Here is a 25,411-nt window from a genome sequence, read left to right on the forward strand (position 1 = left end):
ATCCATAGCAACACCTTTTATTTGAAGGAAGTGAGTGGAGTTGAAGGAGAAGTTGTTCAATGTGAGAACAAGTTCAGCCAGGCAGAGGAGGGTGGTGGGTGGATGGGGACTGGTTGGGCCACTGTTCAAGGAAGAAGCGGAGAGCCCTCAAACCGTCCTGGTGGGGGATGGAGGTGTAGTGAGATTGGACATCCATAGTGAAGAGAAGGCGGTTGAGGCCAGGAAACTGGAAATTGTCAAAATGACGTAGGGTGTCAGAAGAGTCACAGATGTAGGTGGGAAGAGAGTGGACCAGGGGAGAAAAGATAGAGTCAAGAGAGGAAGAAATAAGTTCAGTTGGTCAGGAACAGGCTGAAACGATGGGTCTGCCGGGACAGTCCTGTTAGTGGATTTTAGGAAGGAGGTAGAAGCGGGCTGTCTGGGGTCGCGGGACTATGAGGGTGGAAGCTGTAGAGGGAAGATCTGAGATGTGCTATCAAGTTAATTTTCTTTTTATATTTCTTTCTAAATTAAATGGTGCCAGTACAGTAGTTTTTTTAAAAACAGTTAATAAATTAAACAATTCAGAATGGAACATTCCTTTAATTAATTAAAGTAATTCAATTTTTCATTCTCATTATAACAGACTTGTTAAATTGTTTAAGAGTGCATGGAAAACATTCCAGGAAGCAGATCCAAACAAACAAACACAGTCACAATGATTGTTACATTGTTAAATGAAAATAAGAAATTTATGATGACTTACCTCATTGTAAAAACTACGCAAAATCAGTGAAAGTAGTTTCCAGGTTGCTTGCAGATCTTTTCTGCAACACTCGAAAGACTTCCAAGCAGCTAGTATTAACTGACATACAAGAAGGAACATACATCAATCACCTCCTCCTTGTCTTGCTGTTTGGTAATCTTCTACAAAAGTGATAAAATATTGGCCAAATTCTAGGGCTCCAAACCTGACATGGTACTGTGAGGTCTAGTCGACCCAGGCCATGCAAGCTTTGCACACAGAATGCATGGAAGGGATTAATACTCAACACCACTTCTACAGCCACAGCAGAATTTGGTCCAATATTAATTTGCTGTTGCTTGTAGCCGGCTATTTCCAGGTGTCATTCTCCGGTCAGTAAAACTCAACATTAAGAAATGCCTGTCTAATGTTATGTTTTCAAAACTTTTTATTGAGAAAGGCAAGTGTTCAAATCATTCAGGATTTTTAAATGGCAAAAAAGATAAAGTACTGACAGAATTGAAGGATTTTAAGCCTTCCCTACCAGCATTAAATTGTATGTGTTATTGGGGGAAAACATTTTCAAATGTTAAGGTAATTTTGACCAGGAATTTGTGGTAGTAGTAATAACGGCAAGTTTGTCAGGGGGACACTAAGTAAAAATGACAGCAATTTCTGTTGTTCACATTCTGCAGTTAAATGCAGAAATCCAAATTGCTGTCAAAGATACCCCACTCCTCCACAGAGTACGCTGTCGAAGTCTTTGTCAATGGAATCAACACAGAATTGCTGATTTGGCTAAACTAATTATCCACGATTCTTGCTGTAAAGACTGATGAAAATGTTAAGCCTTGTTCAGTCAGAAGTAGCTGAGTTGTTAACAGTGTACTAAGTCGTAATTATGCTAGCCAACCTCTCTGGCCCTGAAAATTAATTTTACAGCTGTGGAGTCTCATTCTTTCAGAAGAAAAGGTAAATATTTATTGCAGATTTAAAAAAAATAAACAACAATAACTTGCACTTATATCGCACCTTTATCATAGTAAAACATCCCAAGGCCCTTTATAAGAGCATTATCAAAGAAAATTGATACCAACCCACGTATGGAAATATTAATGCAGATGACCAATAGCTTAGTGAAAGAGGCAGGTTTAAAGGAGCATCTTTAAGAGGAAAAGAGGCAGAGAGGTTTATGGAGGGCATTCTTTAGCTTAGGGCCTAGGAATCTGAAGGCACTGCTGCTAATGGTGGAGCAATTAAAATTGGGAAATTATTTTTTAAAAAAATTTTAAGTTTGTGTTTTCCTATTTAAGTTTCTCCCTTAATCCCATGTATATGTCCCAATCTTTATTTTGTTTTCTGTATAATGATTTAAATGCAATTTATATTTCCTGCCCTTTACTTCCTGAGACTTCTTCACAATGATTAGTCGTTCAGCCGGCCTGGTGCCTGCCCTGGATGCAACAGATCCCCTGTGGAAGCCCCCAAATTCAAACTGTCATCCGAAAAGAGAAAGTCTGCACTCCAGAGCCTGCTAAAACTTTGTGGGCAGCTTTTCTGAAGGTGAATGGCGAGCTCCATTCCTTGTGGCCTCTGACCACAAAATCCGGGGTATTAATATCTAAATGACAGGGTGAAACTTTATGTGCTTCCAGTGTCTGAATTAAATTTCCCTCTCTGATATTAAGCATTTTTAAATAAATGAATAAAATTATATAAGGTATAATTTACTCCTCTTTACCAATTCTGAAAGCTCCTTCCTCAGAAAAAATAATCAATAAAGGTATGTGTCTTGTATTGTTCCTTAGCTGGGTCATGTGTATTACAACACAGTGTAATCCACTGCATGTTTACACAAAGCCAAGCCTTGTGAACCTGGCTACATGATTTGAGCCACAGTACTATTCAACCGCACAACTTGACTACTTCTGATTTGGTTAGTTGGGATAGAAACTGGATTACACCCGACCCGGTGGGGGAGGGAGTGATGGGACTGAGGGAATGGGCATTTTGGGGTGGGGAGGTGAGGGTAGGAGGAGTGAGGATGAGGGGAGGGATAGTGGTGGGAATAGGAGGGGGACTGAGGGGACAGGGAGTGGAGGAGTTGGAGGGGGAGTGGGGATGGGGTGTGGCGGCCCTATGCTGTGCAGCTGCACGTGCCTAATGAGGTTGGTGGCAGGAGCATGGGAAATTGGTGTGCCAGTCTCATTTGTTTACAACAGGCGAGCTGCAGGCTCCAGTCGCGAGCCTAGAGCCAGCTCACCAGTCCTGGAAGGCACCAAGATGACTAAGAGAGTGTAGGAAGAGTTCTGGGGGAGGCAATCAGGAGATGGTGGAGCGGGTTCTGGCAGCAGCTCAAATTTAACATGGAGCTTTATGGGGGTGGTGGGAGGGGAAGAAGGTGGGAAGCCCTCCTTCACCTGAGAATACTGAGCATAGTGTGCATGGTGCAGACAGTTGAAAAGGAATTTTGGAAAAGGGGCCCCAAATAAGCATTAGGATCTTTATATATGCAAATGTGGTGCCTACTGTCTGGAGCCTTTACCAACATGGCAAATGGCACACTTACAGCGTGGAATGAACCTGCTGACACAACATGCCATATTGGACCTTTGGGTGCCCTTTTTACACCTGTAAAATGGGTACAGTGTGATTCAATTTTTAGCCCATTATGCTTCAGAACAACACCACGCCCTGTCCCTATAGAATGACAGGGACAGAAAAGTAGGCCACAGAACTGGGTATTGATGCAGAGTTCAGACAGGGATGAGAATCGAAAAGGAGATAGGAAAGGAAATAAAAGTGCAGACGGAACCATTTTATTGAGCACTATTTTATATGCCTGGAGCCCAAAGATGTGTGGTCTGAATAATGAAACACAGTACTCATTGTCTATCACTAGATGGCATCAGCACACCTCACTTTACACAATATTGTATTTGTGCATTGTTCTGCATTGCTCGGTAAAAAATATTGCAGTAAACTCTGGTGGTGATTGTCATTTCCATCATGCATTGGGCAGGTGGTGGTTGGCTTGCATCTCTGCCTGCCCAGATCAACTGTTGTAGTCGGGCCTCGCTTCCACTGAGCAGCCAGCACTAATCACATTCCTTACAGACAGCTTGCTAATTGGGAGGGTGGGAAATCCAATGAGGCCTCTGCACCTTGCAGCCCTGCAAAGGGGAGGTCGGCCTTTTGAGGAGGTTACTGGAGAACGGGTTAGTGAAGCAGCAGGCAGCATATTGCTGTCCAAGCCCCCGATTCTCATTGGAGAAAGAAAAAAGACTTGCATTTATAAAGTGCCTTTCACAACCTTAAGAAGTCCCAAAGCTCCTTGCAGCCATTGAAGTGCTTTTGAAGTGTAGTCACTGTTGTAAGAAATCCAGCAGCCAGTTTGCTCACAGTAAGCTCCTGCAAACATCAATGTGATAATGACTAGATTATGTGTTTTTAAGTGTTGGTTGAGGGATAAATGTTGGGCAGGACGCCAGGAGAACTTCCCCAGCTTTTCTTCGAATAATACCGTGAGATCTTTGCATCCATTTGAGAGGACCGATGGGGCCTCGGTTTAACGTTTCATCCAAAGGACAGCACCTCTGATAGTGCAGTAATGATGGTCTGACAGTGCAGCACACTCTCAGTACTGCACTGGAGTTTTAGCCTGGTTTATATGCTTAAGTCTCTGAACCCATGACCTTATGATACAGAAGCAAGAGTGCTACCAACTGAGCCACAGCTGGCAGTAGTGCTCATACAGCATGTGACAGGAACAAGGAGGTCTTCTTCTGCTCCAATGGGTGATAGAAGGGCCATCAAATTACACAGCAGCAATGGAGAGAGGTGGCTAAGCAAATCAGTGCTGGCAACATTGTTAGAAGCACCTGGTTGAGCACAGGAAGAAATTTAGTAACCTGACTAGCTCTGCCAAGGTAAGACTCCCTTTCATATCTCTCTTACTCTCCTACAACTTTACATAACCTTGCTTTAGCTTCAGCACTAGCTATGCTTCCCTCCATTGTTTCCTATGCCTTCCCTCCAATCACAATAGGACACCTCACTGCAACTCCTTTGGCTTGCTCTCAAAGAGATAATTTTAACTTATAATCACCGGACGAGAAACAGTTGATAACAAATTGGCAAGCCACAGTGGAAAATAAAATCAGCCAAATTGTAAGGTGCATTTCCAAGTTGCTAAAATTACCCCAGCAAGACCTGCTGCTGTCACCATAACTATTGCCTTTTCTTCTCATCACCAGCTTCTTCTTTCTGTCAGCATGCAGACAATGCTAACTGCCTCAGATATCTTCAAAACCTTTCAACAGGGCACAGACTAACCCATTGTCAGTCTTCTTGCAGGAGAAACTGGGACACAACCAAGCTTCAAGAACAGGAGCAGGTCTTGTTACACTGAAAACCCTGGCACTATTGGAGGTGGCAGCCATCGGCATCATTGGCAGAGAGAGGGTATGCAGATTTAGAGATGAGGAGGCTGGAGGCCACAGACAGCAGGGTGTTTAGGAGTCTTCCATTGCTAGTCTCTTTCTCCTGATCTCTGTCACACATTTATTCAGTCCTGAGAGGAATCATGAGCCAAGTGTGCAGGGGATTCCCCATGACCCCAAGCTGTCAACGCTCATTGCAGAACAGAGAAGGCAAGCAGTTAAAATCGAGTGATGAGATTTCCCACTCTATTCCTGCTGATATTAATGCATTTGGACTCAGGCAGGTGCCCCAGGCTCCAGGCATAAATGCTAATCAGTGTCCTTCAATGTTGATAGACCATCAATGCCATTTTAACCAGATCCAAGTGTGGAAGTCACTGTAGACCCCTGTCTGAAAGCTGCACGTCGGCAGCAGATCTAGAGACAGAAAGTGCCCTCCAAGTTTTTTTTAATTCAGTTGTGGGATGTGGGCATCACTGGCTAGGCGAGCACTTATTTCCCATTCCTAATTGCCCTTGAGAAGGTGATGGTGAGCTGCCTTCTTGAACCACTACAGTCCTTGGGTGTAGGTACACTGACAGTGCTTTTATGAAGGGAGTTCCAGGATTTTGACCCAGCGACAGTGAAGGAACGGTGATATAGTTCCGAGTCAAGATGGTGTGTGGCTTGGCGAGGAACTTGCAGGTGGTGGTGTTCCCATGCATCTGCTGCCCATTGTCCTCCTAGGTGGTAGAGATCGCAGGTTTGGAAGATGCTGTTGAAGAAGCCTTGGTGAGTTGCTGCAGTGCATCTTGAAGATGGTACACACTGCTGCCACTGTGCGTCAGTGGTGGAGGGAGTGAATGTTTGTGCATGGGCTGTCAATCAAGCGGGCTGCTTTGTCGTGGATGGTGTCGAGCTTCTTGAGTGTTGTTGGAGCTGCACCCATCCAGGCAAGTGGAGAGTATTCTACCACACTCCTGACTTGTGCCTTGTAGATGGTGGACAGGCACTGGGGAGACAGGAGGTGAGTTACTCGCTGCAGAATTCCCAGCCTCTGACCTGCTCTTGTAGCCACAGCATTTATGTGGCTGGTGCAGTTCAGTTTCGGGTCAATGGTGACCTCCACAATGTAGATAGTGGGGGATTCAGTGAAGGTAATGCCATTGAACATCAAGGGGAGATGGTTAGATTCTTTCTTGTTTGAAGTTATTGCTGGCATTTGTGTGGTGCGAATGTTACTTTCCACTTATCAGTCCAAGCCTGGATGTTGTCCACTTCTTGCTGCATATGGACATGGGCTGCTTCAGTATCTGACAAGTCATGAATGGTGCTGAACATTGTGCAATCATCAGTGAACATCCCCACTTCTGACCTTAAGATGGAGGGAAGGTCATTGATGAAGCAGCTGAAGATGGTTGGGCCTAGGACGCTACCCTGAGGAACTCCTGCAGTGATGTTCTGGGACTGAGATGATTGACCTTCAACAACCACAACCATCTTCCTTTGTGCTAGGTATGACTCCAACCAGCGGAAAGTTTTCCCCCTGATACCCATTGACTCCAGTTTCGCTAGGGCTCCTTGATGCCATGTTCAAATGCTGCCTTGATGTCAAGGGCAGTCACTCTCACCTCACCTCTGAAGTTCAACCCTTATGTCCATGTTTGGACCAAGGCTGTAATGAGGTCTGGTGAGTTAAGTCTGAAATGTTTCTTTTGTGGGACCAGCAGAACATAGGTGTTCCTTGGGGAAAATCTAGGCATATTTCCTGCCCCAGATTCCCCCTCTTTCCCTTCAAAACCACTTCAAAAACCCCATGACTTACTTGTGTGCTCGGACCTAAGTGCTGATGGGTGATCTCTGAGCTGCTGAATTTCCTCTCCCATCCGTTGGCCAGCTGCTGCTGACTGATCAGTTTGGGCAGGCAGACGACCAGTGGCAGGTGCGTGAGGCTGCAGTGGACCAAGATTTCTGACAGCGGGTGTATTTCACATTCTCTCAGTGCCCAGCCTTCCCAAAAACTACTCAGGGTTAAAATTGACCTGGCATTGCAAACCACCGCCTCGTTTTGGTTCCACTACCATCTTATATTTAGGTGTTAGTGAGTCAATAGCAAAATTCAAATTGCCCCACTGACTGCAATGAAAAAAAGGATTTACACCCGATAAAACACCACCTTAATTTCTTATAATGCATTACAATATTCAGCTGGTGAAAATGTCTAATTTTATCGCCCAGCGAAGACCACTCCTCATTTATGTTGTGTGCACACCTTTAAGAGGTGTGGCTAAGTTATCATGCCAGCAGTGTAAGAGCTATGATGTAACACACCATGTGACTTCTGAGTAGGGGCAGCTTTGAGTAAGTACTGTACAATGAAGACCGGTGTGTACATGCAGAACCATCCTTGAATAAAGAATCCACTTTACTGCATTACTGATCCCATCTTGAATAGTCAGTGCTTTGTGTATAGTATCAACTAACACAAAGGTTAAGAGAACATGCAATATTGTGGCAGTGGTGTGCGATTGAAGACCGGACCACATTGCAGAATTTAAAAATGTAAAGTTAAACAGTGGAACCGAAAATCAGGATCGTGGTGCTCTACTTCAATCTAAGGCCATGGAGAGGAGCCAGCCCGAAGTCAGGAACAGCCACAGAAGAAGTTTGGGACCACACAGTCTGTCCACAGCAAGAGCAGAAGCCACACACAGAAAAAGGCAAAGTTTCTTTAAAAAGAGCACCTGAGCAGCATAGTGAGCACCTGATTTTAAAATTGTGCACTGGTGGTCAGAAGCAGGTCTGACCAGGATCACACAGTCCAAGTTTGCTGCCATTGCAGAGTCCTTTTCCCGGGCTGACTGCTTCATGGGCGGGGCCTAACAAAAGTGTGCAAATTGGGCAAAAGTGCCACACCCTCCAAGTCTGTTCACAAGTAGAACTGCAGTCAGTTACTATAGCAGGAGACAGCACCACACACTCCAACCCTGTTCAAAAGTGGAACTGCAGGCAGTTATTTCTGTTTGCCTGTACAGGTGATTTCTTTTAAGAACAATGGCAGTGAGTCATTGCAAGAATGACAGCACAGTTCCCTACCATCAACTGGAAAGCATCTGACCTGCTGTCAGAATTTCAATTCTTCAAGCAAAGAGTCGAGCTATGTTTCGATGACTTAGCAGCCACAGATCCACAGAAGCAGGCAATGAAAATACGCATTGCCATTGGCAATGACGGCTTACATCGCCTTTACACTTCTGGTCTTACCAAAGAAGAGCAGAAGGTTCCCGCCAAAATCTGGTCCACATTGAGTTTGACACGAAAGTTAATCCTCTAATTTTTGGTCCATTGACTCAAATTCATGTCCTTTCAACAGCAGCCGACTGAGTCTATTGACCAGTTTGTCAGTCGATGTCAAACAAAGGGTTATAAATGTGACTTCACTGAGACTGAGCTGTTGCATCATCGAGCTCGTGATTGCATCCACAATAATTGTGGCATACCAGAGGGATCTTTTAGAGAAGCCCAAGGGATATACTATGGATGCCTTGCTTGAAAATTTGAGTCCATCATTGCAGGCCAACAGAGTTTGCAATCCCTATGTGCTGAGAATACCATTGCTGCATTGAGTAAGGATTCCATGTATAGGAAAGCATGTAAAAGGTGAACGCCACACAGTACCAGCCAATGACCATCTCAAATAAGAGAGAATCTAACCATCTTCCCTTGATGTTCAATGTCATTACCATCACTGAATCTACATCCTGGGGGGTCACCATTGACCAAAAACTGAACTGGACCAGCCACATAAATGCTGTGTCTATAAGAGCAGGTCAGAGGCTGGGAATTCTGCAGCGAGTAACTCACCTCCTGTCTCCCCAGTGCCCGTCAACCATCCACAAGGCACAAGTCAGGAGTGTGATGGAATACTCTCCTCTTGCCTGGATGGGTGCAGCTCCAACAACACTCAAGAAGCTCAACACCATCCAGGACATAGCAGCCCACTTGTTTGGCACCCCATCTACCATCTTCAACATTCACTCCCTCCACCACCGACACACAGTGGCAACAGTGTGTACCAGCTACAAGATGCACTGCAGCAACTCACTAAGGTGCTTTCAACAGCACCTACCAAACCTGCAACCTCGACCACCTAGAAGGACCATGGGAGCAGATGCATGGGAACACCACCACCTGCAAGTTCCCCTCCCACCTACACACCATCCTGACTTGGAACTGTATCGCCGTTCCTTCACTGTTGCTGGGTCAAAATCCTGAACCTCCCTTCCTAACAGTCTACCTACACCCCAAGGACTGCAGTGGTTCAAGAAGGTAGCTCACTACCACCTTCTCAAGGGCAATTAAGGATGGGCAATAAATGCAGGCCTAGTTAGCGACACCCACATCCCAGAGACGAATAAAAAGGATATATATACAAAGAGCAAGAGAATAACAAAGGAAAGAATAGGGCCTATTAGAAACATAAAAGGTAACGTGTGTGTGGAAGTGGAAGATGTGGGCATGGTTCTTAATGAATACTTGGCATCTTCACAAAAGAGGACAATACAAGCATTATGGTTAAGCAGGAGGAGTGTTAAATATTGAATGGTATAAATATAGTGAGAGAGGAAATATTAAAGGTTTGAGCATCTTTGAAAGTAGTTAAATCACCAGGTCCAGATGAAATATCTCCCAGGCTCTTAAGAGAAGCAAAAGAGGAAATAGTGGAGGTTCTGATCATCATTTTCCAATCCTCTCTGGCTACACGCCAGAGGACTGGAGGTCAGCTAATGTTGTACCATTGTATGAAAATGGAGACAGAGAAAGACTGAGTAATTACAGGTCAGTCAGCCTAATTTCAGTAGTGGGCAAAGTATTGGAAAAAGTTCTGAGGGACAGTGTTAATCATCATTTGGAAACACATGGATTAATCAAGGACAGCCAGCAAGGATTTGTCAAGGGAAGGTTGTGTTTGACTAAATTGGTTGAACTTTTTAAAGAGGTACCAAGGAGAATTGATGAGGGTAGTATGTTGATTTAGTCTACTGGATGTTAGCAAGATTTTTGACAGTGTCCCACATGGTAGACTGGTCAGAAAAGTAAAAGCCCATGGGATCCAAGGGAAAGTGACAAGCTGGATCCAAAGTTGACTTAGCAGCAGGAGGCAAAGGATAATGGTAAACTGGTGTTTTTATGACTGGATGGCTGTTTCCAGTGGGGTTCTGCAGGGCTTGAAGGTGGGTCCCTTGCTTTTCATGGCAAATATTAATGATTTAGACTTAAATGTAGGGGGCATGATTAAGACGTTTGCAGATGATGCATAAATTGGCTATGTAGTTGATTGTGAAGAAGAAACTGCAGGAAGATATCAATAAGCTACTCAGGTGGGAGGTGGGCAGAAAAGTGACAAATGGAATTCAATGACGAGAAATGTGAGGTAATGCATTTGGGGAGGACAAACAAGACAAGGGAATACACAATAAATGGTAGGATACTGCAAAATGTAGAGGATTAGAGGGATTTTGGAGTGCATGTCAACAGATCCCTGAAGGTAGTAGGGCAGGAAGATAAGGTGATTAAGAAGTCCTACAGGATTTTTTCCTTTATTAGTTGAGGCATAAAATGTAAGCAGAGACGTTATGCTGGAACTGTGTAAAACACTAGTTAGACCGCAGCTTGAGTACTGAGAATAGTTCTGGTCACCATATTACAGGAAGGAAATGATCGCACTACAGAGATTTACAAGGATTTTGCCAGGATTGGAGAACTTTCGTTAGGTGGAAAGATAGGATAGGCTGGAACAGAGGAGGATGAGGGAGATTTAATTGAGGTGTACAAAATTATGAGGGGGCTAGATAGAGTAGATAGGAAGGACCTATTTCCCTTTGCAGAGAGGTCAATAACCAGTGGGCATAGACTTAAAGTAATTGGTAGAAAGATTAGAGGGGAGTTGAGGAGAAATTCTTTCACCCAGAGGGTGATGAGGGTCTGGAACTCACTGCCTGAAAGGGTGGTAGAGGCAGAAAACCTCATCGCATTTAAAAAGCATTTGGATATGCATTTGGAGTGCCATAACCAACAAATCTATGGACCAAGTGCTGAAAGTGGGATTAGTCTGGATAGCTTTTTTTTCAGCTGGCACAGACACGATAAGCTGAATGGCCACTGTCTACGCTGTAAATTTCTATGATTCTGTGATATGAATCCATTCCTTAATTGAACAACAGGTGTGCCTCCATGGAGTGCATTTGTTTTGGAGTTCAGCAGGGAATGAGAGACCAGGAACTTGTAAAAGGAGCTAGGAAAAAAATCGAAGCCTTCACCGCACTGCTCTCGTGTGTTTTTGTGTGGGTAACAGCAGTTCGCCTCCCCCAGAGTTTTGGCCATAGGACCCATGTGAGCTGGGAGGACCAAGTAATGGGAGAAAACTGAAGGTAAAAGAGTAATGTACTAGTCTAAAGCCAAAATCCAAACTTCAGGTAAAATATTAAATAGTTACTTTATTGCAGCATATAATACAGCAAGTACAAAATACATAGTTTTGCATGAAAAATAACCTTTTGCATTAACATTTACCACACAAATGGTTTAGAACAAACTCTAACACTAGGAATTAAAAAGCACATGTATACAGCAGTTATTATAGATCCATTTAACAGTTTAATGTGTGGTAATGAGATGTGAGGCCTGATGCATCAGAAACTTGGCAAGTTTCATGTCTCACATAATTAGCATTTATGGCAAACAGGTTGTCCAAATTTACACAGAACTTAGTCTGGTACAAACTCTTTGACTTTATAAGTACAAGAACAAAAATCAAAATTCCCAATCATTGATTCAATGTTATCAGATTGGCCCACTCCTTCCCTCCCCAACCCCTTGCTCCTGAACTGCCGCCTAACCAATCTCAAACCTGGTACTTGATCAACTCAATAAACATGACAAAAAGAATTGTTTAGGATTTTTTTTGCCACAAAATAGCCTGTATAAAAACAATGTTGCTGTGCTGTACAATTCAGAAGAAGGTACAGTTTCTTAGAGCCAATGTTGAGGATAGGTAAAGTGTACTATAAATGTGCTTTTGTGAATTCACCATTTCACAGAATGTGTGTTCACTGAAGCAGTTTTATAATCCTAATCCTGAATGCTATCATTGGTGTTTCTCAATTCCCCTGATTGTGTTCGAAAGCTGATTAGACTTGAGGCAGACATTTTACATGACATAAGTTAGGTATATCTAGGAACAGGAAAATGCTATTTGAACTAACAAGCCTGCTTCTTTTTGTTAGCTGTTAACCCATCCTCTTGGCTTCTCACCATGTCCCTTTTGCCTCAAAAGTAGCTCTATGGTATACTTTCTTCTATTTATTAATTTAAGCTATGATATTTACTGGTCTCAACTATTCCAATGCTCTCCTGGCTGGCCTCCCACCTAGTACCCTTCGTAAACTTGAGGTCACCCAAAACTTTGCCCATATCCTAACTTGCACCTAGTCAGAATCACCCATTACCCCCATGCTCACATCTTAATCCTTTCCGCCTCTCTTTCCTCCTTTAATACACACCTTAAAACCTATTCCTTTGACCAAGTTTTTGGTCACCTATCTTAATAGCTCCTTACAAAAGCAAAATACTGCAGATGCTGGAAATCTGAAACAAAAACAGAAAATACTGGAAATACTCAATAGATCAGGCAGCATCTGTGGAGAATGAAACAGAGTTAACGTTTCAGGTCGTGACCTTGCATTTGAACTGGCAAAAGTTAGAAATGCAATAGGTTTTAAACAAATGAAAGGGGAGAGGGGGAAGAAAAGCAAAAGGGAAGGTCTGTGATAGGGTGGAGGGCAGGAGAGATTAAATGACAAAAGGTTTCATGGTACAAAGCCAAGAGAACAAACAAAAGATGTGCCTGGATGAGGTGTAAATGGCCAAATAGCAGCCGTCCAAACACTAAGAAAGAAGCAAGGGTGAGGGTTGGGGTGGCTGGGGGAGGGTGGGGGGGGGGGCGGGTGAGGGAGTGAACCAGCAAAAAAAATTAAATGAGAAAAAAATGGGGGTAAAGGTTATGATCTAAAATCCTTGAACTCTATGTTGAGTCCCAAAGCCTGTTAAGTGCCCAGTCAAAAGAGGAGTTGCTGTTCCTTGATCTTAGTTGAGCTTCATTGGAACATTGCAACAGGTCAAGGACAGAGAGGTCAGAGTGGGAGCAAGGTGGGGAATTGGAGTGGCAAGCGACAGGAAGCTCGGGGTCGCGCTTGCGGTCTGAACTGAAACAGCAATTTACTTGTACTTCTTTCAATTTAGTATACTGTCTTTGCTGCTCGCAATTGGGGAGACTAAATGCAGACTGGGTGACTGCTTTGCACGTTGTACGCCAACAGTGGAATTGTGACACAGCATTCCACATTCTAACCAACCTTTGTGTGGAGAAAGTTTTGTAGCATTCAAGAATTATTTGGTATGATATATTTTCCTTTTTTGCACTGTGCTTCAATATAACTCTTAGGTATGAAGGAAGCGTCTTATGCTAAAATAGTTATCTGACAACTAATAATTCCTTCTTGCCCGACGATTACTTAACGTGTAAACTGGCTAGACCTTCATTAGATAATGAATACAACATCTGCCACTGTACCTCATGATCCAACAAGCCAACTATTAAAATGTCAAAACACGTCAACAGTTCATTTGTTTGTACAATAACTTGATATAAATAAAGTAAATGGGGAACAGAGGAATTACCCCAACTACGTCTTCTGTCAAAGAGACTTTGGAGGTCATTTTAACCTAACCTGTCGGGCAGGAAATGGGCGTCTTTGGGATCTCCACCCATTTCATATTCCACAAGATTTTACTCTCCCATGAAGTCAATGGAAAGTAAAGTCGGGTGGGTGTAAAATGGCTGCCAGATTCAAAGCTGCCTGTTTCTCACCCGGTGGGTTAGGATGGCTCATTTGATAAATGTATTGCTCAATGTGATACTAACATATGCAGACTAGGAGCGTGCTAGGTTTGATCTCAGCCGGAGCATAAGTAGTGAAACTTCAATTGGCCTGGACTAGGACAGGATAAATCCATCACTTGAGAATTCACTGCACTTTACCCTGTGCAACAAACTGGACATTCCACACATCCCCATGACATCTTCAGCCTTATATGTTGTGTTTAGTGCAGTGGAGGTGTAGTTAGATGACCGTGATCATGGTCAGTTGGAAAACGAAACAGCACCACAATATTAAATATATGGCATTAACTGTAGCGAGGAATGTTGCCTTGCCCTTTCGGACTTGGTGTTTTAACACATTGTTGACCACAATGGAACACTGAGTTACTTTCTTTTACCTATACTTTTTCTCTATATTTGCAACATCAATACCAATTCCACAGCATAATTATGACTTTCATAACATTGCACCAAGTTTCATTCCGGTGTTGTACACACCAAGTAAGTATGAATAATTCTTCCCCATCTGACTGTGTGTGTTTCAGTGTCAACTCCTATACATGTAAACACTTGGTCCCAGTTTAGACTCTAACCTCCTGTACCATTCTGCTGTACTGTTCTCTTGTACCTCTGTGTCAATAAACAGCATGTACTGGATAAAAAGGACATTTCCCTGACGGCACAGCATAAATTCAGCAGTTGGCAAGCACAAATACAATGGGCAAGCACAGTAATACACACAATATCAATAGCGTTCCATGGAATAGTCCTCAGGGTCATTCCCAACTTAAACCACTCAATAATACTTACTCACTACCACAATTTACCATGAGTATTATAATTTGTACACTATATATTATAAATGTAATGCCTATTAACATGTAATCTAAGAACAATAATCTCTTAAATTGAAAAAAAGAATAATTCACTCCTATCTGGTACTGTACAACTGTCAAAGGTTCTACAGTACAGTACACACCAAGTAAAAGAGAATGGTACACTACCAGATGGAAATAAACTATTCATATTTGACTCAAATGTTAGCTCTATACATTTACACCAAGTAAAAGGGAAAAAATCACTTCTAGTTAGTGTTGCACAGTTCATGTGCATCTTAGTGTCAGATCCTGTAGATATATACCATGAAAAAGACATGTTTCACTGCCACGTCGCACTCTGCAGGTCACTATTTCACTGCCAGTTCTTCCATGTCAACTAGATGATTTGAAATGCTACCATAGTAGAGGAGCTCATACTTGACAGCAGGAAAGCTATGCTGTTATTGCAGAAGTTGGCATTAATTTCTGTAGCATCTGGGAAAGTGTACAACAGTATCACCATTTTAAAACTTCCATACAAATCACATCCATTCAATTCTTCGACAATACTTGATTAAATACATGACGTGTACAGTGTGCACGTGTGTGTGTGTTGCACAAGCACGTGTTGCACTGAGACTGAAATGACTAATTTTGGAATTGGGTGCCTGTAGTCACATGATAGAATGCTTTCCCACAATTGCTAGTATCCAAAATTGTTTTACAGACAGTTGTGCTTGCAAAAGCAATGACTGCAGGACAGTGTCTGTGTCAAAGTGGTATGATTGAGTGGTGAAAAGCAGAGGCACAGCTATGTACAAAGATCTGCAGGAGGGAAATCAGGCAATTTCAGGGTTTGGAGCAGGAGAAAGAAGGTGACATAATGCATGCCAAAAAAATTGAATGGACAGGTGATTAATCTGTATCCTCTCCAATGGTTGCACCAATGGATGAAAGGACCATCTAGTAAATTTCTCTCACTCGGTGCTGTCAGAGTTGGTGTAAGCAATAATTGCTTATTGAGCGGTGAGATGATGAAGCTCTCTCATTAGATGTTGCACTCAATCATGGAAAGAAGTGAAATGGTAAAACTCCCTCATGGTATGTTGTCAGGAATACCTGTGATTGTTTGTCCAGACTTGAGATTATAAATCTTCCTCAATCCATGCTGTTGAAATGATTGTGTTACATAGCATTTGTTTGGAGAAGTGAGGTGGTATAGCTCCCTCAACTTATGCTGTCAGGAATAATTGTAATACACAACATTGCTCCTGGTGAGATGTGAGATGGTAATGCTCACTCAATCAATGTTGTAAAGAATGGCTGTGTTACATAGTACTCATCTAGGGAGGTAAGATGGTAACACTCTCTTGATCAATGCTGTCAGGATTGGTTGTGTTACACACTGCTCATTTGTGTGGTGCTTGTGAGGCTCTTTTTGGGTCCAAGAAGCTCTTGGTTGTGCAAACACTGCTTAAGCTTTTCCTGAAAGGATGCTGTTGTAATCGTGTAGAGGATTGGATTCAGGGCGCTGTTTATTGGCAGGATGAAGATTACAACCCAGGAAGTTACAGTCCCTGTCAAAATATGAAAGTCAAGAATAAGCAAGCATTTTCTGTGAAGAATATATCTTTATAGCATAACAGATTCTTGGGAATGGAATGACTCAAGGATTCAGATAAGATAAACCAAGAGATAATTTACAGACTGGAATTGGTTCATGGTGTTCAGGAGATGTTACTAACTGCGACAGTAACACCTCAGCAGTTTATGACCATCATCTGGACCAATACATTTGCCTTTAACTCCCTCCAAGGTATTTCATGATTAATGAGTCTCATTGATTATTTCATGCAGTAATTTTATTCACTTTTTGGGCTGCCATCTATCATCAGTCCAGATACTGACTGTCCTGGTTCCCATTTTGTTAGTGTCTAATAACATGCAAATAGCTTTTTCAAAACAATAGAAAAATCATGTAATTACCAGGAAATTCTGTGACCAATTTTGTACAATATATCATAGTTACTCTAAACCTGCTCAATTCATCTGCTTTCTAATTGTGTTATGGTGCAACAAACTCAAAGACTATAAAGAATTTCTGGCTTGCTAACCAGAAAGAGATTTTGTTCTGGTATTACTAGATGAACATTTAATGTGTTTATATAACAATCCTTGTCTGCAGGAGTTATTTTAAGTTAAGTAAGGCCATCCACTGATGTGGGGAAATATATAGCCCACTGGAAAACCCCAAATCTGTCCAAAGTTGGGAAGCGTGTTCCTGCTTCAGCAGCTATCAGCTGTGAAACTGATAGCGTGATGTTTTTAACAAGGCCGATCTGGAAGAAGACGACAATGGGGAAATTTCTCATCTTCAGTCACGAAGCCCTGGTGAGGATGAGGAACAGCCTTGCTTACAGTTTACACCCGCAGGCCAGATGGAAACCTCTGGTGGGCCGGATCCTGGCCTGCGGCCGTATGTTGGACAACCCTGTTTTACATTCACCTGAGAAGGTAATCAGGGTATCAGTTTAATATCTCACCTGAAGGACAACACCTCCCTCAGCACTGCAGTGCCACACTCCTTCAGCACTGCATTGAAGTATCATGCCTACATCTTGTGCTTAAGTTTCTGAAGTCGGATCTGAACCCACAACCTTTCAACTCCCAAGAGTGCTATCACTGAACCATGGCTTATTGCGATCACAAGACTGCAGTCAGATTGACAGTAATCACACAAATTTACCAAGTTTTGATTTCTTACCTGGTATTTCTACTTCAAGCAGAGACATTAATTTCATCAGAAATATGGGGATCCAGCATAGGGCGTCAGTGAACACTATGAAGAAAAAGCGTTTCGCAATGGCGACCTCTCTAGAGAAGAGGCTCCTCTCTGCTGACTGTGCCCCTGTTTTATGGATTGAATAAAACATGCTGGTATAGGAAAAGACGATGACGATGAAAGCAAGTAAGTTCAAACCTACAAGATAAAAAGAAACACCATTTTGAGACAAACAATCTGGGGGAGAGGGCAAGACCAACTAAGTTTCAGGGAACAAATATCCCCATTTCCCCATGAAGTCCATGTGATCACATACTATAAGGTAAAAGAGCAGAGGTTTGACAATAAGCAGTCCACACAGCCATAGGTGACAGAGTACATCTCCCAGCAAAGAACAATGACCATCAGAAACACAAACCAATTATAGCGCAACTGAATTGTTTGGAGCGAAAATGATCTTGAAAAAGAATTCTCTGTTCTTTTAGTTTAGAGATACAGCACTGAAACAGGCCCTTCTTCGGCCCACCGAGTCTGTGCCAACCATCAACCACCCATTTATACTAATCCTACACTAATTCCATATTCCTACCACATCCCCACTCGTCCCTATATTCCCCTACCACCTACCTATACTAGGGGCAATTGCTAATGGCCAATTTACCTACCAACCTGCAAGTCTTTGGCATGTGGGAGGAAACCGGAGGAAACCCACGCAGACACAGGGAGAACTTGCAAACTCCACACAGGCAGTACCCAGAATTGAACCCGGGTCGCTGCAGCTGTGAGGCTGCAGTGCTAACCACTGCGCCACTGTGCCGCATTGAAAGAGAAAGGATAAAGAAACTAACTTAAAGCTCATATCCAATTGAACTATCTGTAATATTTACAAAAGCTAAATACTGAGGATGCTGGAAATCTGAAATAAAAACAGGAAATGCTAGAAATGCTCAGCAGGTCTGGCAAACTCTGGGGAAAGAAACAGAGTAAACGTTTCAGGTTGATGTCATCAATGTTGAAACATTAATTTTGTTTCTCTCTCCACAGATGCTGCCAGACCTGCTGAGTGTTTCCAGAATTTTCTGTTTTTATGTCTATAATATTAATTTGTTATCGTTACTAAATACAGTACAACCGTTGAGTTATGGACAATTCACAGCGACAGGCACTGTTTTGTATCACAAACACATGTTGTTCAATTCTGATAAGCATTTATTGTAAAGCACTGCAATGTATTTGACATTCCTAGAGTGTATTTTGTTTCTTTGAGATAACTTTAAACATTGCATGGGAAGACAGGGGGTAGGTGGTGAGTCTATCACCTTCCAATTAATGGCCACCTAAGGGCCTGTTCCCACTGCTACCTCAATTTAATGGAGAAGATGGAGGAATCCACCACCCCCGGGGAGACGCCGCTTGTTGGCCTCCTAGCAGGGTCTCTTCTTTGGGGACAATCCAGGGCTGCTGGAGGGTCCCCCCCACCCCCTTGGGAAGACACCCTCACTCTCACTAACACCCCCTCCAACCCTGTGGCAGGGCCTGCCTGAAAGCCCCAGTGACCGCATCCCATTCACCTGTCCCAGGGTCTTCATCACTCTTCTCCTCTGCAGGGCCTCCTGCAGTATTGGCAGTAGCCACCGCTGCTGGTGGCGTTGCTAGTACTGCAGAGCTGCCGGCTCTCCAAAGTCCAGAAACTGGAGGCAGGAGCTCGTCCCTTAAAGGGACAGTGTTCCGGACGGCGGGCACTTAGTTGCCTGCCTGCCTGCCTGCCATTAAATAGCATTGGGGGTCCGACGAAGGGATGAGGTGGGGTGTCCCCCCACCTTCCGGTCTGCCGCCAGGACTCCCGTTGCCGGAATAAAATCTGGCCCAGTATGTCAGTGACCCTGATTACTATTAAGAGTCCATTTAACAATGTGCAGTCTCTACTGCTTCTTGTGCATGTTGGTGTTAACGTAATTTACCCACTATACATGATGGCTGGGAAAGCGAAAAAGGTAAACAAACATATTTTTTAAAAACAGGATAACTTCACTGAGAAAGTTGTCTCTCTTAATTGTTAGCATTTTCATCCAGAATCTCATCACCAAGATAGTGGCGCAGTGGTTAGCACCGCAGCCTCACAGCTCCAGTGACCCGGGTTTGATTCTGGGTACTGCCTGTGCGGAGTTTGCAAGTTCTCCCTATGATCGTGTGGGTTTCCACCAGGTGCTCCGGTTTCCTCCCACAGCCAAAGATTTGCAGGTTGATAGGTACATTGGCCATTGTAAATTACCCCTAGTGTAGGTAGGTGGTAGGAGAATGGTGGGGATGTGGTAGGGAATATGGGATTAATGTAGGATTAGTATAAACGGGTGGTTGTTGGTCAGCACAGACTCGGTGGGCCGAAGGGCCTCTTTCGGTGCTGTATCTCTCTATGACTCTATAATTGCATTTTAATGAGGTTGATTGAAATGGCTTGAAAAGCTGACTTTTCCTGAAATCAGCACAGCTTTTTTAATTTGGTAAGTACAGGGAACTACCTGAATTATCCAGCATGTTTAATACTTTATAAGCACTGCCTTTGTAATTGACTTCCATGGTAATGACAAATGATCAGTGTAATTTGCTCAAAATAGGTGACTGCCTATGATAAGTGTGAATGGTGTAAGTGGTGGGGACTATAGCTTATTTTATCTCTTTTCTTAAAGCCCAGGATGCAGAAGATGATTGCGGGAAAGGTGTTCCAGGATGGAGGTGGTAGAAGGTAGGTTGCAGAAACTGTATGTACAATTAGTCGAAAGCTTATGGAAAAGTGGATGTTGGTGGCATTGAGAGAGTGATGGTGGCATTGAGAGAGATCCTATCACATGGGAACAAGGATCACAGGTTTTGTGAGAACTAAGAGAGTGTTTCAGGTGTTATGAAAGTGCTTCTATTTTTTGTAAAATATGTTTTAAGTACTTATAGTTTAATTATGGACATTGATTCATCTGGAAGCTTGAAGAGATGCTGAATTTGTGTTTTTTTTAAAAAAGAAGTCCTAGTGGGTTCCTGGACTTGGCTCGTAAACCAGCCCTTACTGGAAGGCACCTGTTTTCAGATAAAATACTAGCAGAGGGCTTATTGTTTTGACTTGGTTTACAAAGAAGTGACAAGTCAAGATTTATAGAGGTCAGGAAGCTTGACTTCTGGAATGTTTTTGGTTTCACTTTGAATTGTTACAAAAGACAGTTGATTTTTGCCTGCCAAGAAAAAAACCAGCTCACCTCTCTCTCTTGGAAAGAAACCCTGCATAGCCAGTGTGTCAGTCTCCTCTTTCCTCCAGTATTTGAAGAAACCCTGCATATTGAATGTGTGGGAACTGAAACCCCTGTTGCTGCATTTCTGCTGTAAGGCTTTTCTGAAGCCTCTGTAGCTGCATTTCTAGAAAGCCCCCCAAACTGATCTTCAACATCGCCTGGAAAGAACTATTCTAGGAAGATCCCAGTGACAGCCGTCTGAATGCATTTGAGACGCCAAACTAAAACAAAGGACTTCTTTCCATATCTTTTCTTTTTTCTTCAAGAATTAGCAAGTATTTAACCCAAATGTTTTATTTTTTGTAATAGACCTCTAAAACGCAAATCCCTTTATTTTTCCAGTTAACCAACGTGTGTGTGCGTGAGGGGCTAAGGTAAAAAGGGAACTTTAATATTTCAATCTGTGTGATTATGCTTTACTTCATTACTGGTTAAGACTTGTTTTATAATAAACTGATAATTTTGTTGTTTATTAAAGAAACCTGGTTGATGTGTTTTACTATGGGATAAAAAATTGAGTCTATGATTGACTGTATTGGTAAGTGGGGAAAAAATTGAATATATGTTGTGACCCACGGAGAAATGGGACTAGAATAAACAGTGCACGCCGCCTGTCTCGGTCATAACACAGGATATAGGCGTACCGGCAGGAATAGTCATGCTATTCATAAGCAACAGGAAGGGGTACTGGGGGCCAACAGGAGAAGAAGAGAGACGTTTGGGCATGGCAGTGCTCAGAGGAGTCCTGGAGTGTCGAAGTGGGAGGCAGGTCCTGTGCCATGGGAGAATTATGGGCGTTGTAATGATGGGAGACTGGCCTTGTGGTAAAACTGGGATGGCACTGGTAGGGTGTGGGAGGGAGGAAAGTTTATGGGTGAAGGACTACAGGGTGGGGTACTGTGGATAAAAACATTGTGATAGAGGAAATACATGGCTGTTCATCATGAAAATGGGTGAGGAAGCAGGAGGAGGGGTGAGCACATGCACTCTAAGGGAGGGAGTCTAGTCAGAGCAGAAGGGACGACAGCAGTTGGGGAATTTATTAAAGGAATTTCTTGAGCAATATGTTGGGGAACAGTGAGTATTTTAAATAATACATGTTTCTGTAGGTCACTGTTGGGAAATCTTTTTAAGAAATCTCATTCCCTGCGGTGACCAATCTCTTGCCTCACCACCATTGGATCCTGAGCCAGCCTCTTTTTGGGTGTTGAGGTTTGGGGTTCAGTTACAATAGTGGGCTGAGTGCGGGTGCCCTGCAAAGACAAATTTTCTTAAAAGGGTTTCCCAGCAGCGACAGAGGAAACATATTATTTATTATCAATGCTGCTGAGTATTTATTTTGAATAATACAGGCTTTCTCCCCAGTTGGGAAAAATTCCCTTCCTGCACTCCCATATCACAACAACTGAAAACAAAACTCCATTACCCAGAAATATTCCTGTGGAATATCCTCTTGCGCCAAGATTCTCAAACTGTTCAGAATAAAGAGGGAAGCACACTCCATTCTTTCCATAATAATTGCCAAACATGGTCTTATTCCACAATGGTATTACTGCGATGATGAATCCTGCAATCCAGATGGATATCAGTGTTGATAAAGTTTGCCTCTTGCCCGGCCTGTAATGAGTGAATGGGAAGACTATGCACATGTATTTCTCCAATGTCATATATGTCAGCAGCATGACTGAGACCTCGGTGGAGAGCATGGCCAATGCACCGATGAGCTGACACCTCATACTCTCCATCCACTGTTGGGCATGCCTGTTGTACTCTCCAAGATACTTCATGTCAAAGGCACCAATGAAGAAGAGATAAATTCCCATCAGGCAATCAGCACCTATGAAAGAAGCACACTGGTAAATTAAGAAACTTACATTTACAGAGGGCGTTTCACAACTTCAGCACATCCCAAAGCACTTTACAGCCAATTAAGTACTTTTAAAATGTAGTCATTGCTGTAATGTAGGAAATGTGACAGCCAATAACACACAACAAGCTCACACAAACAGAAATGAAATAAATAATCAGATCATCTGTTTTGGTTGCAGAATAAATGTCCAAGACTTTGGGAGAACTCCCTTGCTATTCTTCAAATAGTACTGTGGGATCTTTAACATCCACCTCGGGGCAGATAGGGCCTCTCATCTGAAATATGGCATCTCCAACATGGCAGCACTCAAGCAGTACTGCACTGTAATGTCAGCCAAGGTTATGTGTTCAAGTCTCTGGAGTGGGACTTGAAACGACAACTGTCTGATTCAGAGGCAAGTGTACTAGCAGTGAGCACAGCTGGCACTGCTAATGGCTGTCTAGTGACTCGTACAGGAAAGCCCTTGTGTGTGGACATTGGGTGGACAGGATTGGATGCAACTATGATATCCTGCACAATCAAATAACTTGTCAACAATCAGTTCCTAGGGTCACATGAAAAATTGTCATTTGAACTAAAGTACTAGAAAGCTGTGGAACTTTATTCAGCAAGAGTCAGCACCTTCAAGAAAAGGGGTGAATATTGGTGCATTTTGACAAAAGTATGCCATTGTGTTACCATTATGCATGGCTTTTATTTTGCTTGCACTCAGATACATTTTGATGAGGACAATGATCCAATAATCCAAACCTCCACGTTTATGCCAAACCAACACCAGAGCTTCTGGACTTGCCCCTTAACATTCTGCATCAATCCTAAAGGATCTGCATGGAATACCAGGTTCAAAGTCATTTGTTTCTGTCTTTGGAATTCTCCCCCAGTCGGTATCGTCACCTGTCCCTTGCATAAATGACTTCAAATACAAAGTTTACCATCGCTTACTAAACCGTGGGCACTGAGAAGCATTAAACTATAGGAGATCTGTGATTTTGCTTTAGTGCTAATTCGTATCTTAAACATGCCCTCCCTCAGTCATGGCACACAATGGCAGCAATGTGTGCCATCTATAAGATGCAATGCAGCAACTTGCCAAGGCTTCTTTGACAGCACTTTTCAAATCCTCAACCTTTACCATCTAGAAGAACAAGGGCAGCAGGTGGAAAAGAACACCATCGTCTGAAAGTTTCCGTGCAAGTCACACACCGTCCTGACTTTTAAATATTTCATCGTTCCTTCATCATCATTGAGCCAAAATCCTGGCAGTCCCTCCCATAGCACTGTGGGTGTACCTACACCACATGGATTACAATGGTTCAATTAGGTAGCTCACCACTACCTTCTCAAGGGCAGTTAGGGATGGACGATAAATGCTGGCCTTGCCAATGAGGCTCACATCCCATGAATGAAAAAAAGGCTCAGTACCGTCTTGCCTAATAACTACCAGATTACATTTGTGAAATATCTAAATGCTTACAGTTGTCTCCAGCTACATCCTGTTGTGCCATTTAAAGAATAAAGTGTCTCTAGGTACTACTTACAGCAGAGTGATTTGATAGACAGGGTGTGTAGTCTGTTTTCTGTTGTGATGCATGACCTCATGCAGATAACGAAGAGGTTCCCGAAGCAGATGATGAAAGCCACCACCCACACAAAGACCCGCAAAATGATGTTGGCCAACAGGTTTTCAAAAGATGAGATTCCGTCTGTGTTTGGCTTGCAGCTCCGGACATGGGGAGAATACCTGCAGTATTCAAACTTCTTAAAGTATCTGGTAAAGTTTAAAAATAGTTGTAAGAGCTTTTATAATCAAATACCAGAGTTTCCATTGGATGCTGTTCAAAATGCTTCCTAGCATCCCCAAATGCATGAAAGAAATAGGGATTTGTTACAAGATCTCAGCCCGGGAGTAATACATTCCTTCATTTGCAATTGATAGGTTTATTGAGCCAGTCTGTTGGACTTCTGCTGGAAATTGAGTCTCCCTGAATGTCAGGAGGGGACAGGTCAGAATCAGGCTCAGCTGTGATATCACCACATGCCAGGCTCACTGTTCATGCTTGTACAAAAAGAGTAGCCACTTGGGTGACATACTGGAGGGAGATAGCACTGGTGAAATTTCCATCAGAAGAGGATGGAGTATCTGTGAGAAAGTGAGGGGCAGATGGCCGTTACATGTAATGTTAATGATAACTCTTATGTAACTTTCAGATGGTGCACTGATAGTGGCCCTCCATTGGTACGACACAAACACATTCTGAACAATTTAGCAAACTTTATACATAATTTGTAGATTCATTTTATAGGGCTTTGTAAGATTTGTTCATTTAAAAATATCTGATTTGAAATTTATTCACTTTACTAATTATATCATAGATGTTGATCTCTGCTACAGCATTGCAATAGTGTCTACACTTCAAAAAAGTACTTAATTGGCTGTAAAGTGCTTTAAGATGTCTGGTAGTTGTGAAAGGCACTATATAAATGCAATTCTTTCTTTTTACTTGCACATGACATTACAATTAAACTAACTGGTTCCAAAGTTATCAACCATGAGACTGAATTAGAGCCTTAAACGTA

At 42.8% G+C, this 25,411-nt stretch overlaps 1 protein-coding gene and 1 long non-coding RNA gene across 3 annotated transcripts in view; one reads left to right on the forward strand and one right to left on the reverse strand.

The window, feature by feature from the left end:
• LOC137377523 (uncharacterized) overlaps positions 1–25,411 on the forward strand; it is an 82,208-nt gene that overhangs the window by 48,377 nt on the left and 8,420 nt on the right. Inside the window, exon 3 of the long non-coding RNA XR_010976432.1 lies at positions 20,374–20,429. This is a non-coding gene — a long non-coding RNA (uncharacterized lncRNA). The remainder of the gene's footprint in view (positions 1–20,373; positions 20,430–25,411) is intronic.
• Positions 11,693–25,411, reverse strand: part of rxfp2l (relaxin family peptide receptor 2, like) — a 100,902-nt gene continuing 87,183 nt past the window's right edge. For both annotated transcript variants that reach the window (XM_068047208.1, XM_068047207.1), the window contains 4 exons: positions 24,373–24,602; positions 22,391–22,801; positions 17,669–17,884; positions 11,693–16,481 (listed from right to left, as the gene is read on the reverse strand). In XM_068047208.1, coding sequence (XP_067903309.1) covers positions 16,303–16,481; positions 17,669–17,884; positions 22,391–22,801; positions 24,373–24,602 — 1,036 coding nt within the window. In that variant the 3' untranslated portion in view covers positions 11,693–16,302. The remainder of the gene's footprint in view (positions 16,482–17,668; positions 17,885–22,390; positions 22,802–24,372; positions 24,603–25,411) is intronic.

The sequence above is a fragment of the Heterodontus francisci genome, chromosome 15 (assembly GCF_036365525.1).
Source record: "Heterodontus francisci isolate sHetFra1 chromosome 15, sHetFra1.hap1, whole genome shotgun sequence".
Lineage (NCBI taxonomy): Eukaryota > Metazoa > Chordata > Chondrichthyes > Heterodontiformes > Heterodontidae > Heterodontus > Heterodontus francisci.